At 45.3% G+C, this 18804-nt stretch overlaps 1 protein-coding gene across 1 annotated transcript; it reads left to right on the forward strand.

Moving 5' to 3' along the window:
- Positions 1 to 629: 629 nt before the first annotated feature.
- On the forward strand, positions 630 to 17925 carry LOC115196249 (eukaryotic translation initiation factor 5B-like). Its single transcript, XM_029756889.1, has 22 exons — positions 630 to 782; positions 3773 to 3895; positions 4051 to 4117; positions 7223 to 7973; positions 8487 to 8701; positions 8789 to 9038; positions 9140 to 9226; positions 9364 to 9435; positions 9543 to 9844; positions 9931 to 10149; positions 10806 to 10873; positions 10960 to 11101; positions 11363 to 11494; positions 11921 to 12103; positions 12390 to 12551; positions 14153 to 14284; positions 14927 to 15058; positions 15158 to 15234; positions 15359 to 15523; positions 16052 to 16190; positions 16299 to 16460; positions 16692 to 17925. Exons 1-22 carry the CDS (start codon positions 748 to 750, stop codon positions 16797 to 16799), a joined length of 3723 nt encoding a protein of 1240 aa, XP_029612749.1. The 5' UTR covers positions 630 to 747; the 3' UTR covers positions 16800 to 17925.
- The last annotated feature ends 879 nt before the right edge of the window (positions 17926 to 18804 follow it).

The following is an 18804-nucleotide window of genomic DNA, read 5'->3' on the forward strand; positions in this document are numbered from 1 at the left end:
TGCTGCCTCTGTAATTGGGGGCAGTGTGCTGCTAACAACTTAGCTTCATCCACTGTCCGACTGCCCCATACTGGGCTCGAACCAGTGATCCTAAGTTTTGTAGACTTTACCCTTTGCCAAAGTTGTAAAAAATAGCTTTGATTAGAAGGAGTGTAAGGGCGAAATGCCAATTGACTTATTTCACATGCACACTTCACAGAGTGGCGTTCCCTAACTGAAATATGCAAATACATCCTAGAACATGCCAATAGGATCTCGCTAGCTCGTGCTTGGCTCTGCCCATAGGTTGCTTGTTCTGCCCAGTGCCCACTGTGATTCATTTGCTTTCAATGGAAATGACATGCTGCTGTCTATCTTGGGTTGATTATAAAAAAACTTTGGCCTAGCGGTTAGTGTTGGACCAGTAACTGAAAGGTTATTAGTTTGAATACCTGAACCGACAAGGTGAAAAATCTGTCGATGTACCCTTGAGCAAGGTACTTAACCATAATTTGCCCATAGGGTGCCGTACTACACCTGTCACAATAATAATAATAATAATAATAATGTGTTACTCCATTATACCTAACAATAATAATAATGTGTAACTCCATTATACCTGCGCAGTTTGCGCAGTGAAGATGCCCTTCACTTCAGTACAGGCAATAGAAAACCCTTTGCAACTGCGCAGGATGTGTGACAAACCATATGTGCTGTATCGGCGAACAACGAGGCTGAACATTGTGGATAAAAATAAAAACAAGGAGAATGGGGAAGAAACAGAAAAAGTCAGGCGATGACAGGTACATGATAGTGTGGCCCGTGTGTCATACGATTTGAGAAAGTTGTGCTGTATGCAACAGACTTCTATGAATATAGCTAGCAAACGCTAGTCGTACAGGCTGGGCTGGCTAGCATTAGCATGATAGTGAAGCCATGAGTTTCATGTGGCGGCAGATTGCTTTGGCTAGGCCTCCGGTCTCGGGCTTATTAATAAGCTAACGTTATCCTCGCGCACTTGTTTTCTACCTTTCATATTGACAATGAATTAACCAATTTATATCTCGTATAAACATACTTGATGCTGAACAACAGAGACACGAAACCTATTCTCGCTATTAGCTAGCATATGTTATGCAGCTACATTGGCATTCTACTACCAGCTAGCTAGCCAGGCTCCATGCAGTCACATTCTAAAGTTCATTTCCAGTAGCTCGTCAGCTATCCAACTTAGCTAGCTTGCTTGCCCACTAATAGGGAAACGCAGATAACTAACTATATATGATGCAATTCTAGGAGGACATTGTCAGCGAATTATTGCTGAATCTTTGAGTCACTGACAACACAAGTGAAGACCTCCAGCCTGGCTATGCCCCATGCCTGCAACATCATCCCTTTTCATTGTGCTGTCAGAAAGGGCCCTCATTCATTGTCCCAACTGTCGCCTCTATGGCTTGAGTATCCATCCAATGGCTGTGTCCCCGTGTGAGTAAACATGGTCATTTGCGATTGATACCCCAGTTAGAGATTTGTTGTTGTCCTCAGTTTGGGGGGGGGGGGGGGGGGGGGGCTTCAGAAAAAAACAGTATACTGATCTCAATGGCTAGAATATATATACTATTTCCATTGCCAAGTAGTAGGCATTACGACCAAAAGTCTTAACCAATGTTGTTGTTCATAAATTATTATACATTCCTGAATAGAGATGTCAATTGACACTGACTCACGTCTCATTACTACATAGCCCTACAATGGATGCTTGTCTGCCAAGTGCACAAATCTACACTCGCTCCTTGTAGTAGGCACTCTTATCCACCCTTTGTAAGTCATGACCAGGTGTCTGCTTTTGACTGTGGGAATGAGCCTTGACAGATAATAGACAAAGAGACAGTAGGCTAAGTGTCGTGCTGGCTTGGTGGCGGCAGCTGCCATTTAAGTTGATTATTGAGGGATATATATTGACTGACCTGCCGTGATGGTGAGCTCTCACCCCCTGTACTGTATACTGCTGATCTGCAGCCTGCTCCTGCTCCAGTCAACTCTGCTGTGAGGTCAAGATGATACCAGGCCAGGGCTAAAGATGGCGCAGAACAGCAATGGCGGAAGGATATTAAAGCTTGATTAGCTATGGTCCTCTTTGTTCCCCATAACCAACAACTATTACAGGTTTGGTCCAGAAACAACCACTAGCCCCTAACCCTAAAGGCACTTGTATATATGCAATATTCATAGTAGTTATTACAGGTAAATAAGTGAAAGGAATAACATTGATAGACAGAACAGGATAACTCCATCAAGATCCTATCAGCTGCTTCTTCATGATTTCATTACCCAGAGGCAAGGGTGTGTGCACTGTGCACCCTGTGTGTTTTACCCGGGGTTGGGCCCTGTTCATTCTAACATAGAGGTGCTTTCCACTGCTGATACAACAGGCATGCAAGGAGGCTAGCCTCACCCTCTGTATAAAGTCTGAGGCTGAGCAGATGTAGGGCTTTTAGTCTCAAAGATCCATGTGCTGCTTCAGGTAAGGTTGTTGTGGTTGGATTGTGGATGGTTAGTATTTGAGATGGTCATTACAGGTTAGGGACTGAAGTTGTTTGTCTTTCATGTTTGGTTTTCATCTTCAACCGTCTGACATAAGACTGAAGGTCTAGAATTAGTTTTAGCATTTTTTTGGACTGAAGGCATAACAGTGTCAAGTGTGCAGCTGCCATTCAGGTGGAGGTGTTGTTCTTGTAGGATGCACCCTTCCCACTGTCAGGGTTGATTTGTGGCCACCAGCGGGTCATTTTAGGACCGCAGTAAATCCTTCAAATCTGTCAACATTTTCGTTTGACAGACTTTTTAGTGTCCTTTGACTGACTGGGTCTAACTGACTGGATCTGTCTTTTGTCGGACTGACTGACTGGATCTGTCTTTTTGTCGGACTGACTGACTGGATCTGTCTTTTTGTCGGACTGGATATGAAAATCATATTTGCGTGAAATGTGCTAATTTGATCATGGCTGCAAATATTTGAAATCCCACACATTCATTGCTAGTTTGTATCATTTTGCTGCTAACACGGAACCCAAACCAGCTACGTGCGTGCGCCATCGTGCATAAATGTATTTTGTCCCCCCCACACCAAACGCGATCGCGACACAAAGGTTAAAATATCAAAACAAACTCTGAACCAATTATATTAAGGTCGAAAAGCATTAAACATTTATAGCAATTTAGCTAGCTTGCACTTGCTAGCTAATTTGTCCTTTTTAGCTAGCTTGCTGTTGCTAGCTAATTTGTCCTGGGATGTAAACATTGAGTTGTTATTTTACCTGAAATGCACAAGGTCCTCTACTCCGCCAATTAATCCACACATAAAACGGTCAACCAAATCGTTTCTAGTCATCTCTCCTCCTTCCAGGCCTTTTCTTCTCTTGACTTTATATTGCGATTGGCAACTTTCATAAATTAGGTGCATTACCGCCACTAACCTCATTCGTCTTTCAGTCACCCACGTGGGTATAACCAATGAGGAGATGGGAGAGGCAGGAGTTGCAGCGCGATCTGTGTCACAAATAGAACTGACTTCTATTTTAGCCCTTGGCAACGCAGACGTTCGTTGGCGCAATAATTGAATAACAGATTTCTACATTTATTTTGTAGTCGGCCTATAAGCCTGCATTTTTTGTAACATAGCATATGACAGAAATCTGCATGGAGAAGCATGTGGTTCCCAGCTATGCTTGATAATGCTGTCTTTTACCATGTGTAATGTGCATCATATGTGATTTGCATGACTTTGTTTCAGTGCTAAAGACGATGGCATCGACCTTGACGCCCTAGCAGCAGAAATCGAAGGAGCGGGAGCCTCCAAGGAGCAAGGTAAAGGAAAGGCGAAGAAGAAGAAAGACAAAAAGAAAGATGATTTTGAGTAAGTCTTTATTTCTCTCTCTTCGACAGTAATGAACGCTCCATTTTAAAATAACTATGGAAGTAAGAACCAACTGTTGGACGGAAATATTTCTACACTTGCCTTGGACTTTGCAGCCTACTGTGTATTGATCATAATGTTTTGATCTTCAACAGTGAAGACGACATCCTGAAGGAGCTGGAGGAACTGTCTCTTGAAACCACAGGAGCTAAAGGCAGCAAGGTGAAGTGTAGCCATATGCTAATCTTCATATGTAATGACCTTATACCAGGCTATAGCCCAATGCTAATCTACATATATAATGATCCTATACCAAGTTATTGCCCAGTGCTAATCTGCATATGTAATGACCCTATACCAGGCTGTAGCTCAATGCTAATCTTCATATGTAATGACCCTATACCAGGCTATAGCCCAATGCTAATCTTCATATGTAATGACCCTATACTAGGCTATAGCCCAATGCTAATCTTCATATGTAATGACCCTATACTAGGCTATAGCCCAATGCTAATCTTCATATGTAATGACCCTATACCAGGCTGTAGCTCAATGCTAATCTTCATATGTAATGACCCTATACTAGGCTATAGCCCAATGCTAATCTTCATATGTAATGACCCTATACTAGGCTATAGCCCAATGCTAATCTTCATATGTAATGACCCTATACTAGGCTATAGCCCAATGCTAATCTTCATATGTAATGACCTTATACCAGGCTATAGCCCAATGCTAATCTTCATATGTAATGACCCTATACTAGACTATAGCCCAATGGTAATCTGCATATGTAATGATCCTATACCAGGTTATTGCCCAGTGCTAATCTGCATATATAATGACCCTATACTAGACTATAGCCCAATGGTAATCTGCATATGTAATGATCCTATACCAGGTTATTGCCCAGTGCTAATCTGCATATATAATGACCCTATACTAGGCTATAACAGGGTTTCTGTTTGCCAGTAATAGCCGGCTTCAATAGCCGGCTTTTTTTTAGAAAAGCTGTTAATGCATTTTAGCCTATTGACGGAAATACCAATTAATGTAAATACATTTGACCGTTCATGCTTATTCTTTCTACGAGTTAATTAACATAATTTAGTGTAATTAAATTGCCGCTTGTGTATATTCGTTATGTATCTTCTTAATCACATGTGCACAGCATACAGATACAGAGCCTTTGAGCAGGAAAATTTGTCAGACAGAGCTTTTATAAGCCCAATCATTGCACAACAATTGTAAATGCAATCGTGTGTTGAAAACATTTTTGTGGCCACGATTAAAAATACCTGCTTTTTTTTTCTCTCTACTGGTAATTGAAGCGTGCTTCCCATTCGTCATTCAAATGCACAGGAAACGGAAGGCAGGCTTCATCAGGCTTCACACATCCCTTTGCAATGAGCTGGAGGCAGTAGGCATTTTGAAAACTTATAGCTACTTAATTGTTTGAAACCTCAACGTTTTACTACATATTATGAGGCGTTTTACCTTGTTTCAAAGTAGACTAGGCAGAATCCAACCATATCCGGGGAGGCAAATATTTTATTCAGACTTCCATATGCCATTGAAACCAGTAGACTATTTCTCTTATTTTCTATTGGTTATCAACTTTCTTTCATTGTCCGGTAGCCAAATGCACATTCCCACCTACTGCCTTGTGCACATTGCTGACTTAATAATCTTAAAAAAATAATATTTTATAAACATTTAAACTAATGTTCTGATCTGTTGCGTCCAACTCGTTGCTTATTAAAGTATGTTTTATGTATCTGAGGCATTCTGGTTGTATGAATTTGGGATCTATCGTCCTACAACTGTCCCAGAGTCTGTTTGGGCTCTTTCTTTCTCAACAAACTGACCAATAGAATAAGTCAACTTTTCTACTACGGGGATAGTAGATTGACAGGCTCATGCACAGGGATAAGGCAAGGGGATGCTAAGGTTTCCCTAAGTAAATTTAATTAAATTGCCAAAATGATATAGCCTAATTAGCCTACTCCTGTCTATACAGAAATAAATACAATCATTCAAAATAGGCTACTAGGCATGATTTGGCCACAGAGGATCATTAGCTTCCCCTAGCCTTAAAAAATTATATAAGTTGTGTCTTGTTTTAAATCCCGTTGCCTACAGTTGGAAGGAAAGGCAGCACGCGGAATTTGGGCAGCACACGTGGCAAATGCGTTATGACTGTCAATGAAGAGAGGCCCAGCCAGGCATATCAGAATATTTCAAAATTCAATCATGGGAAACATAGTTTGGAAAGAAGCATGGCTGTTGCTGTAAAGAGAAGAAAATGAAAATACTCTTATCTGTGAATACTCAACTCAGTAGGCCTATAGCCTATCTTATTGGCGCCAGCAGAGAGCATCGGCCGTATCCCCGTTGAGCGCGCTTTGCTCATATTCACTCTTTATCATTGTCGTGTCAGTGTCACTTAAAAGTTTGTTTTTGGACTATAATTTCCTCGTCCGGTTTAGATGGACGTCATATTCTGTCACCCCTTCTGGTAGACCTATTATATGGACAACGTGGTTTTATTGATCTGTTTCTCAGTGTCAGCAGAGTAGGCTAACCTGTCATTTAAAAAAAGATTCTGCTAATGTCTGCAGTCATATAAAATGTAGTAGAATAGCATGAAATGTGTTTTTATAAAAGGCCACAATTTTTTGACGTGCACAGAAAGAAAAAACGTATCTGATATAGTCTAGGTCTTCATGCTATACGCGCTCCGTCACGCATTGAACAGTCTTTTTTGCGAACAGTGATTGAGTTATTTTATTAATCAAAATGTTGACTGTCCGATTTACTCCTTAAGAATAGTAGGTCTGCTAATGCGATGATTCATGGAATGCTTTATTATAAAGGTGCATTTTTCCAGGGAAAAATAGCTTCCCCAAACTTGAAACTCGCCGCCTATTTTTGCTGTTCGTCACTCGTCTTGTTGGGTGAGGGAAAGTTCATGTGGACAGATATTCTAAGATCTTCAAAGTGCACGGTAAGAAGGACACAGGTCACTGCATCCTTGACTTGCATGTTCTCTTAAAATTAATTACCATAATCTAAATGTGATGACTGTTATTCTGAGCACGTGGGTGGACGCCTAGTCAGGGTATGCACCCAATGCATAGTCCTATGGGTCCAGTCATGTCTGGCGCCACATTTTCTAACCGGAAACCCTGGGCTAATAGTCCAATGCTAATCTGCTTATGTAATGACCCTGCACCAGGCTAGCCAAATGCTAATATGCATATGTAATGACCCTGTCTGGCAAAGCACATGCTTCTATGGAGTACTCATCACTTCCGCAATCCACAGAAACCAGACGCCACAGACGAGCCGGAGAGCGCCGCCGAGCCCCCGCCGCCCACCAAAGCGGAGAAGAAGAAGACGCGGAAGGGCAAGCGAGCCAGCGTGGAGGATGACGACGGGGACGACGAAGAGCTTTCGGGTACGGGTGACATGGAAAACGAAGACAAGCAGAAGGACAAGAAGATGTCTGCTGCCCCCGCTGCTGCTGGCTCAGACTCGGAGGACGACGCCTCACGGACCCGGAGGAAACCCAAGGCAGGGAAGAAGGGAGGCCGCAAGGAGGCCTCGGACGAGGAAGAGGAGGATGACGATGGAGGTGCGAGGAAAGGAGAGGGGGGAGGGGAGGATGATTCAGATGATGACGACTCGGTGGACGCGTCGCAGGCCGGAAAGAAAGGTAAGAAGAAGGGCAAAGCCAAGGCAGACAGTGAAGAAGAAGAGGAGGAGGGAACCTTCAAGATGAAGACGGCAGCGCAGAAGAAGGCAGAGAAGAAGGAGAGAGACCGCAAGAAGAAAGAGGAGGACAGGGCTAAGCTGAAGAAGCAGAAGGAGAAGGAGGAGGAGAAAGAGGGGAGTATTGAGGTTGCAGCAGTGCCTAAGAAAGAGAAAGAGGTAGTGAAGAAGAGTGAGCCAGCGGTGGCCCCAGCAGCGGCCCCAACCCCAGCAGCGGCCCCAACCCCAGCAGCAGCCCCAGCAGCAGAGACGGAGGCAACAGCAGAGATTGAAGATCAGGAAGTGGCTGATCCTCAAGGAGAGGGTGAGATTTACAATTGGTTTATATTGTATCCATTCCACAGCCTAAACGGCAACAGTTTACAATGAGTTGCGCACATGCCATGTAGGAACTACTTTCGTTTTAAGAATGTGTAAATGCTTATCTGTACCCATTATCTGCCGATGAGGTGCTTGAAGCAATTAATGGTAAGGGAAGGAAACCAACAGATTTCTGTTTCAAGGTAGCTTGTTACATGCCTTAATTTTGCTGGACCCCAGGATGAGCAGCTAATGGGGATCCATAATACATACTAAAACACGTGTTAATGTGTAGTTGCATGCAGTTACAATAGTAGAAGTCTACGCATCTTAATTCTGTACCCATTAGCTGCCGATGCGGTGGTGGAAACAATGAATGAACCCAATGGTAATGTTTTCAAAGTAGTTAAAAGTGGCGTTACTGTGTAGTTACATGCAATTAGTCCAACATGTAGAAATGGCTTGCACAGTTACTGTGCTATGACTGATTTCTGTCTGGGGTTTTGTGTTACTTCAGAAGAGGAAGGGGGAGACAAGAAGGGCAAGAAAGACAAGAAGAAGAAGAAGGGGGACAAGGAGAAAGAGGAGAAGAAGAAGGGACCCAGCAAGGCCACAGTAAAGGCCATGCAGGAGGCTCTGGCTCGCATGAAGGAGGAAGAGGAGCGCGCCAAGAAGGAGGAAGAGGAGAACCTGCGTCGCCTGGAAGAGCAGGAGGCTCAGAGACTGGAGCAGGTTAAGCACACACACACACACACTGTGTGTATACACACACGCACGCTGACCTCTTACCAACTGACCTCTTCAATGTAACACCTACAGGAGCGTCTGGAACAGGAACGCAAGGAGAAGAAGAAACAGAAGGAGAAAGAGAGGAAGGAGAGGCTGAAGAAGGAGGGCAAACTGCTGACCAAAGCCCAGAAAGAGGCCCGGGCCAGGGCTGAGGCCACACTTGAACTCCTGAAGGCCCAGGGTATTGAAGTGCCATCCAAAGACGACTCAGTGCCAAAGAAGAAGCCAGTGTACGGAGACAAGAGGAAAAAGAAGCCCCAACAAGCACAGACCCCTGAAGGTAACAGCCTCTTCCAATCCACATCAAATTCATGTCCAACTGCAAAATCACCTGTCTATTTGTTTGTGCCTCATCCCTCATTCCTCCTCTTCCCCGGTCAGAAATCTCTGAGGTCATGTCACCCACGTCCGAGACAGCAGAGCCAATCATCTCACCGATGGCGGTGGAAACTCCCAAAGTAGCAGCAGGTAAAATGGACCATAGATCTTGGAGACGGAGCCTGCCTTCATGTCCTCCGCTTGTTGTCCAGATCTGGGTGTAACGCCAGACAACTTTCATTGCCTCAGTCACATTTTGTGTCATGTCTTCCTGTCCCTCCCCCCAGAGGTAGAGCAGAAAGCTGAGTCTGCAGTTGATGACTGGGAGGCTATCGCTGAGACCATCGATCGGGACAAAGGTAGGACAGGACAGACTTCAGATTTTAGCGATATGGCACTCTCCCAAAGGCTTGGTGGAATTCTCTCCGTGCCTACACCTCCCATAACGTCTCTTCTCCCTTTACAGAGCTGAAGACGGTCCACATTGAGGTGAAGCCAGAGACGCCAAAGCAGCCCCAACAGAAACCCTCGTCACAGCCGGAGGAAGAGGAGGACGAGGAAGAGGACGAGGAGGAAGAGGATGACGAAGAGGAGGAGAGTGAGGAGGAGGAGGAGGAGAAGGAGAGTCAGCCTCACACACCGCAGCAGGCCCCAGCCACTAAGAGGAAGGGAGGGAAGGAGAGCTCGGAGTCCAGTAGTGACAGCGACTCAGATGACGACCGCACTAAAGAGGAGCGGATCTACGACAAGGCCAAGAAGCGTATTGAGGTAGTCTCTCACAAACACACATCCTATCAACATTGTTAAACGGTAGAGAAGTCTAATGTTGTTCCCTCTGTGCTCCTCCTGTGTAGAAACGGCGAGCAGAGAACATAAAGAACATAAACCTGGACAAGCTCCGCTCCCCCGTCGTCTGTGTACTGGGCCACGTAGACACAGGCAAGACCAAGATCCTGGACAAGCTGAGGCATACACACGTACAGGACGGAGAGGCAGGAGGGATCACCCAGCAGATCGGAGCCACTAACGTACCGCTGGAGGCCATCGTAGAGCAGACCAAGATGGTGAAGAACGTGAGTACTGCTGCGCCTCTCCCTTCAGCTCAGACCCAGTCATACACTGAACAGTGACCGTACACTGAGTGTACAAAACATTAGGAACACCTTCCTAATATTGAGTTGCACCCCCTTTTGCCCTCATAACAGCCTCAATTCGTCTTGGCATGGACTCTACAAGGTGTCAAAAGCGTTCCACAGGGATGCTGGCCCATGTTGACTCCTATGCTTCACAGTTGTCAAGTTGGCTGGATGGCCTTTGGGTGGTGGACCCTTCTTGATACACACGGGAAACTGTTGAACGTGAAAACACAGCAGCTTTGCAGTTCTTGACACACTCAAACCGGTGCACCTGGCACCTACTACCATACCCCCCCGTTCAAAGGCACTTAAATCTGTCTTGCCCATTCACCTTCTGAATGGCACACGTACACAATCCATGTCTCAATGCTTAAAAATCCTTCTTTAACCCGTCTCCTCCCCTTCATCTACACTGATTGAAGTGGATTTAACAAGTGACATCAATAAGGGATCATAGTTTTCACCTGGTCAGTCTGTCATGGAAAGAGCAGGTGTTCCTAATGTTTTGTACACTCAGTGTATGTATGGCATTGGATTTGAATAGATAGTTGGTGTTTAATGGATCTTTAAACATTTCATTGTTTCCTCTTCAGTTCAACAACGAGGCCATTAAAATCCCAGGAATGCTGATCATCGACACCCCAGGCCACGAGTCTTTCAGGTAAACCCTCATTCAGAAAAATGTGTGTCCACTGCCCTAAATGTGTTGATCTGACTGCATCTCGCTCCATCTCTCTGTGTGTCCAGTAACCTGAGGAACCGGGGCAGCTCTCTGTGTGACATAGCCATCCTGGTGGTGGACATCATGCACGGCCTGGAGCCTCAGACCCTGGAGTCCATCAACCTGCTCAAGGAGAAGAAGTGTCCCTTCATTGTAGCACTTAACAAGGTCAGTCTGTCTGGTCAGACATGCTCATAGCTTACCCCTGGGACGGATGGATGGATGGATGGATGGATAGATGTCTAGTAGAGGACTGGCATGTATTAAAGGCACTCATTGGCCCACAATTCACTGGGAATAAAGCTACCAGGTTACAATAGCTTGCGGAAGTCTTTTTGTTTTGCACAGGTAGTTAATTGGTTGCCCTTCCATGTGACATGATGTGTATTTTTGTCCCTTCTATTCGTTCCATTTCTATGTCTACTCCAGATTGACCGCCTGTACGACTGGAAGAAGAGTCCGGACACAGACGTGGTGGCCACACTGAAGAAGCAGAAGAAGAACACCAAGGATGAGTTTGACGAGAGGGCCAAAGCTGTCATCGTGGAGTTCGCCCAGCAGGTCACTAACTATATGAACAAAGGAGGGGGGGAAAGAGTTTCGGGGTTGTCAGCACTTTTCACTATTGCGATGCACCTGTTGTGTGAACCCTGAGTGACCCTGCACCTTAGAGACTGCTGCCCAATGTACATAGACATGTGTTTACCTACTGTTTTACCCACTTCATATGTATATACTGTATTCTAGACTCATCCTATATAACTACTGCTGTACACACCTTTTCTATTGATATACTGTCTATACACACTATTATACGTATGTATATATATTGATTTTCCGGTCTCTGACATTGCTCGTTCTGATATTTCTTCTGTTAGACATTACTTCACTGGTAGAGCTAGAAACATAAGCATTTCACTGCATCGTAACATCTACAAATCTGCGTATGCAACCAATGAACTTTGATTTGATTGTGTATTCGTACAGGGTCTGAACGCAGCCCTCTTCCATGAGAACAAGGACCCTAGGACCTTTGTGTCTCTGGTGCCCACGTCGGCCCACTCCGGGGACGGCATGGGCAACCTGATCGCTCTGCTGGTGGAGCTCACCCAGACCATGCTGGCACGACGCCTGGCACACTGCGATGAGCTCAGGGCTCAGGTCATGGAGGTGAGGGACAATTACTATATTACTGTCACAGTTTATTGGGGACGAGGAAGAATAATCCTCCCTGTTGTTGTCACGGTTAGATTGCTGTTATTTTAGGGTCATATAGGTTACACCAGTCGCACTACCGTTACGTCAGTGTCATTACCGTTACGTTGGTGTCATTGCCGTTACGTCAGTGTCATTGCCGTTGCGTCAGTGTCATTACCGTTACGTTGGTGTCATTGCCGTTGCGTCATCAACACTTAATGTTGTATTAAAGTGAACATGTGTCCCTGTCTATCCTCAGGTGAAGGCCCTGCCTGGTATGGGCACCACGATAGACGTGATCCTGATCAACGGGGTTCTCCGGGAGGGCATGACCGTCATCGTCCCGGGGGTGGAGGGACCCATCGTCACCCAGATCAGGGGGCTGCTGCTGCCTCCACCCATGAAGGAGCTCAGGGTCAAGGTATGGAGGAAATGTTTATGTTGGGCCTTTCTTTATTAAAGAGCACTTGTAGGAGCAGCAAACAGTTATGACCTGATTTCAACAGGAATGTCATGCTGTCCATGACTTGGCTGGGGGTTAATCCTAACTTCCACTTCCCATTTTCACTAAATAATTCACTGATGTCAATGGCAGACGAAGCAATAATTTGACAATGGAAGTTAGAATTAGCAGCAGGTAGCCTAGCAGTTAGAGCATTGGGCTAGTAACCGAAAAGTCGCTGGTTGGAATACCCGAACCGACGTATAAACGTGTATAATCTGTCTGTGCCTTTGAGCAAGGGGCGCCATACTACTATGGCTGACCCTGTAAAACAACACATTTCACTGCACCTATCTGGTGTATGTGACAATAAAACCTTTAAAAAAAAAGTATTGGCCCCATAATGATGATGTGTGTAGTATTAATGAAGGACCTGACCCCCTGTCCTCTTTAGAACCAGTAGGTAGTGTTAATGATCTGACCCCTGTCCTCTTTAGAACCAGTAGGTAGTATTAATGAAGGACCTGACCCCCTGTCCTCTTTAGAACCAGTAGGTAGTATTAATGAATGATCTGACCCTGTCCTCTTTAGAACCAGTAGGTAGTATTAATGAATGATCTGACCCCCTGTCCTCTTTAGAACCAGTAGGTAGTATTAATGAATGATCTGACCCCTGTCCTCTTTAGAACCAGTAGGTAGTATTAATGAAGGACCTGACCCCCTGTCCTCTTTAGAACCAGTAGGTAGTATTAATGAATGATCTGACCCCCTGTCCTCTTTAGAACCAGTAGGTAGTATTAATGAATGATCTGACCCCCTGTCCTCTTTAGAACCAGTAGGTAGTATTAATGAATGATCTGACCCCCTGTCCTCTTTAGAACCAGTAGGTAGTATTAATGATCTGACCCCCTGTCCTCTTTAGAACCAGTAGGTAGTATTAATGAAGGACCTGACCCCCTGTCCTCTTTAGAACCAGTAGGTAGTATTAATGAATGATCTGACCCCCTGTCCTCTTTAGAACCAGTAGGTAGTATTAATGAAGGATCTGACCCCCTGTCCTCTTTAGAACCAGTAGGTAGTATTAATGATCTGACCCCCTGTCCTCTTTAGAACCAGTAGGTAGTATTAATGAATGATCTGACCCCTGTCCTCTTTAGAACCAGTTGGTAGTATTAATGAATGATCTGACCCCTGTCCTCTTTAGAACCAGTAGGTAGTATTAATGAATGATCTGACCCCTGTCCTCTTTAGAACCAGTAGGTAGTGTTAATGATCTGACCCCTGTCCTCTTTAGAACCAGTAGGTAGTGTTAATGAATGATCTGACCCCCTGTCCTCTTTAGAACCAGTAGGTAGTATTAATGAATGATCTGACCCTGTCCTCTTTAGAACCAGTAGGTAGTATTAATGAAGGATCTGACCCCCTGTCCTCTTTAGAACCAGTAGGTAGTATTAATGAATGATCTGACCCCCTGTCCTCTTTAGAACCAGTAGGTAGTATTAATGAATGATCTGACCCCCTGTCCTCTTTAGAACCAGTAGGTAGTATTAATGAATGATCTGACCCCCTGTCCTCTTTAGAACCAGTATGAGAAGCATAAGGAGGTGTGTACGGCCCAGGGAGTGAAGATCCTGGGGAAAGACCTGGAGAAGACCCTGGCAGGGCTCCCCCTGCTGGTGGCCCACAAGGAGGACGAGGTGGCCGTGCTCAGGGTGAGACTGGCACATTTAAGCAATAAGGCCCGAGGGGGTGTGATATATGGCCAATGTACAACGGCTAAGGGCTGATCTTAAGCTCGACACAACGCAGAGTGCCCTGGATATAGCCGTGGTATATTGGCAATATACCAGAAACCCTTGAGGTGCCTTATTGCTATTATAAACTGGTTACCAATGTAATTAGAACAGTAAAAATAAATGTTTTGTCATACCCTGGGTATATAGTCTGATATACCACAGCTTTCGGCCAATCAGCATTCAGGGCTCGAACCACCCAGTTTATAATGTACTGTGTATCAGAGGTTCTTAAAAATGTTCAGCTCGAGAAGCAAATCGTCCTCCAACGACCCAAATTAAGAAGAAATAGTGTGGGGTTATAGATGTATCCTCATAATTCGCGACCCACTTGGAACCCGACCCATAGTTGAAGAAACCCTGCTGTGTATGATAACAGGGCTGTGTCTCAATAGTGTGAGACTGGATCCCTCTGCCACCTACGGCTACATGTCAATAGTTATGAATGGCTCCCTGCTTCCTCTCCTTGTCTTTTTTCCCCCATCTCTGAGTTAGTTACTAGTACACACACACACACACACACGCTGTATTGATGTCCTCTGCGTTGTGGTCCCCCTGCAGGATGAGCTGGTGCGGGAGTTGAAACAGACTCTGAACTCCATCAAGCTGGAGGAGAAGGGTGTGTACGTCCAGGCCTCCACTCTCGGATCCCTGGAAGCCTTGCTCGAGTTCCTACGAGTGTCCAAAGTGCCTGTGAGTATCACCCACATATACACACACACCGTATCAAACTACAATAGAGTATTGAGATAATGTGCTGTAATGTTCATGTTTTTCTGTCTCCTCCGACAGTACGCTGGCATCAACATCGGTCCAGTCCACAAGAAAGACGTGATGAAAGCTTCCACTATGCTGGAGCATGACCCACAGTGGGTCACCTCTTCTCTCCTTCCTATACCCTGTCATACATTTGTTTGATTGGTTACTGTCGCAGCGTATTTAACCCTGTCTGTGTAAACTGGACAATAACAAATCGATGCTGTTCTGTTCTAGGTATGCAACGATCCTGGCGTTTGATGTGAAGGTGGAGAGGGACTCTCAGGAGATGGCTGATAGTCTGGGGGTCAGGGTGTTCAGCGCTGAGATCATCTACCATCTGTTTGATGCCTTCACCAAGTACAGAGAGGACTACAAGAAGGCCAAGCAGGACGAGTTCAAGTATGTGAACACACACACACACACACTACATGTGTGTGGGCTAGGTTTCCAGACAGGACAGTAGGCGTGGGGTATGCCTGGGCTAGGTTTCCAGACAGGACAGTAGGCGTGGGGTATGCCTGGGCTAGGTTTCCAGACAGGACAGTAGGCGTGGGGTATGCCTGGGCTAGGTTTCCAGACAGGACAGTAGGCGTAGGGTATGCCTGGGCTAGGTTTCCAGACAGGACAGTAGGCGTAGGGTATGCCTGGGCTAGGTTTCCAGACAGGACAGTAGGCGTAGGGTATGCCTGGGCTAGGTTTCCAGACAGGACAGTAGGCGTAGGGTATGCCTGGGCTAGGTTTCCAGACAGGACAGTAGGCGTGGGGTATGCCTGGGCTAGGTTTCCAGACAGGACAGTAGGCGTGGGGTATGCCTGGGCTAGGTTTCCAGACAGGACAGTGGGCGTGGGGTATGCCTGGGCTAGGTTTTCAGACAGAACAGTAGGTTTGTGGTGTAGTAACAGACGTTTTCTCTGTCATTCTCCACAGACACATTGCTGTGTTCCCCACTAAGCTGAAGATCCTGCCTCAGTTCATCTTCAACTCTAGAGACCCCATAGTCATGGGAGTCAACGTGGAGGCTGGGGTCCTCAGACAGGGAACCCCACTCTGTGTGCCCAGCAAGGGGGTGAGTGTGTGTATGTAGAGTGCAGTGTGTGTTTGTGGGACCTGTTTCTATCTTGGTAGGACATAGAAACGTGTAATATTATTATCTCACTGATTTCCTCCCTGTCAGTTTGTGGACATTGGCATTGTGACCAGCATTGAGATCAACCACAAGATGGTGGACAGTGCCAAGAAGGGCCAGGAGATCTGTATAAAGATCGAACCGATCCCTGGAGAGGCACCCAAGATGTTTGGCCGACACTTTGAGGCCACCGACATCCTCGTCAGCAAGGTACAGTCACAGAGAGGAGAAAGGCAACACTTTTCTTTGCAATGTTCAAATTACCGTGTGGTGGGTTTTCAGGTCAATACAGGGTATCAGGTGTAAGTACTCACTGTTACATTGTACAGACCACAGGTACCCAAACTCTAACAACATTGGGTTCTGTACTAGAACTAGTGGACCATAATGAGAACAGGGAGACTTAGGAGTTCTGAATGTGGTCTTTTGTTTGTTCTCCAGATCACCAGAGCGTCCATCGATGCCCTGAAGAACTGGTTCAGAGACGAGATGGGCAAATCTGACTGGCAGCTCATCATGGAGCTCAAGAAGACTTTTGAAATCATCTGAACGGAAGAACGGATACACACCTTCATGTCTTCAGGCAGCCGCAGCACACTTTACACACAAACACACCACTGATCATGTGACACCTGATCAAAGACACACACACACACACTTGTTCATCACACCCACGTATGCATACATCCATAAATGGTGGGAGCAGTGCAGTGTCCCACTTCCCCCCTCTCCCCCATCCCCTCCCCTCTGGTGGGTGGGGGAGTGTATTTTTAGAGGGGAAAACAGTGTTTTTCTGTGAGAAACCAAACTATTTCCTGCTGTTGTTAACAGTGACAGTTTAGACAGCATCGACACACACACTATTCCAACGTGCCTGTTGTTTGGAATCATCTTGAGTTTTGTTTTTCATTTTGCCGCTCTCTCTCACTCTCCACATCCGTCTGCTGCTGGAGTCCTGCCCCCTGTAATCCCTCTGGTGTTCAGGCTGGGGTGAGACAGGAGAGGGGGCGAGTGGGAGTGAAGAAAGCTGGATCAGGCGTCACCGGAACCACAGATCTACAGAATTCAGCAAACTGGGTTTGACAAGTTTCCGTGGGTGCCATGTTGGCACCGGAAGTCGCAAGGAGAATGACATTCCACTGAGAATGCAAATGAGAACCTTATTGTTATGACACGTTGGTTGCCAACACGGAGGCTAGTTTGCTGAACTCTTTATATCTATCACGGATCAAGGGGAGCTGTGCGCCAAATGCCTGAGCCAATTAGAAGAGGGGAGAGGGGAGGCATTCTTACCAGACGTTTTAGACGTCTGAATAATACGACCTTGTCAGTGTTTTCTCTTTTCTTGAATGCAGTTATTTTATGGTCCTTTTAAAAAGCCCCTCCCTCTCTGACATCACCACCACCCATCACCAGCCCCCCTGTCAGCGCAGTTCGACTGGTGCCTAAGGATGTTTTTTACCATGAATGAACTAGGTGACAAAATAGGCAGTCCCTCTCCTCTCTACTTGAGTTCAAAATGTAAAAGATAATAACAAATCTACATCAATAAAGACATATTTATAGAAGTCGCAAACTCTGCCCCCTCTGCCTTGTTGTATATTTTGGATAATGGTATGAATGGAATATGCATTGAATTCAATTCTATGAAAAATAAATATGAAGTGCTACTTCCCCTGGTTTCATATGCTGTTATTAGTGAGGTCGAGTTCCCCTGGTTTCATATGCTGTTATTAGTGAGGTCGAGTTCCCCTGGTTTCATATGCTGTTATTAGTGAGGTCGAGTTCCCCTGGTTTCATATGCTGTTATTAGTGAGGTCGAGTTCCCCTGGTTTCATATGCTGTTATTAGTGAGGTCGAGTTCCCCTGGTTTCATATGCTGTTATTAGTGAGGTCGAGTTCCCCTGCTTTCATATGCTGTTATTAGTGAGGTCGAGTTCCCCTGGTTTCATATGCTGTTATTAGTGAGGTCGAGTTCCCCTGCTTTCATATGCTGTTATTAGTGAGGTCGAGTTCCCCTGGTTTCATATGCTGTTATTAGTGAGGTCGAGTTTCCCTGTTCCCTGATTTCTTTTTTCAATAACTGTTAAATCATGAAATTTCATGAATTTCTGCAGAATGGGTGGATGGCTGTATTTTGTTACCCTGTTAAGTCGTTTTTGTTTTATGCGAATTTATACAGTTATAGTGCACAGCAACTGTAGGTTGTGTTGTACAAATGGCAATAATTGCTATTTGAATAGAAAGAATAATTGAATCACCCTCAAGGTAGTGGGAGATTTTATATTTCTGCCGACAGGGGGCGCTACAGTTCATTCTGACGTGGGATTCGGGAGTCCTGTACATTAAATATTCTAGTCCTTGTAATAAACGGTGTATTATGCAAAACGTTATATTTCTACACATTGACTCACAGTTTAATACCGATTTAATGCGTAAATACAATCATTTGAGTGTTAAAATGCAGTAGCCCACTCTGAAATCTAATATCCTGGATTGTATTATAAGGAGCTATTATTACAGCAACCTTTAATAGTTGATGTAGGCCCAGCTA

The sequence above is a fragment of the Salmo trutta genome, chromosome 6, assembly GCF_901001165.1.
Source record: "Salmo trutta chromosome 6, fSalTru1.1, whole genome shotgun sequence".
Classification (NCBI taxonomy): domain Eukaryota; kingdom Metazoa; phylum Chordata; class Actinopteri; order Salmoniformes; family Salmonidae; genus Salmo; species Salmo trutta.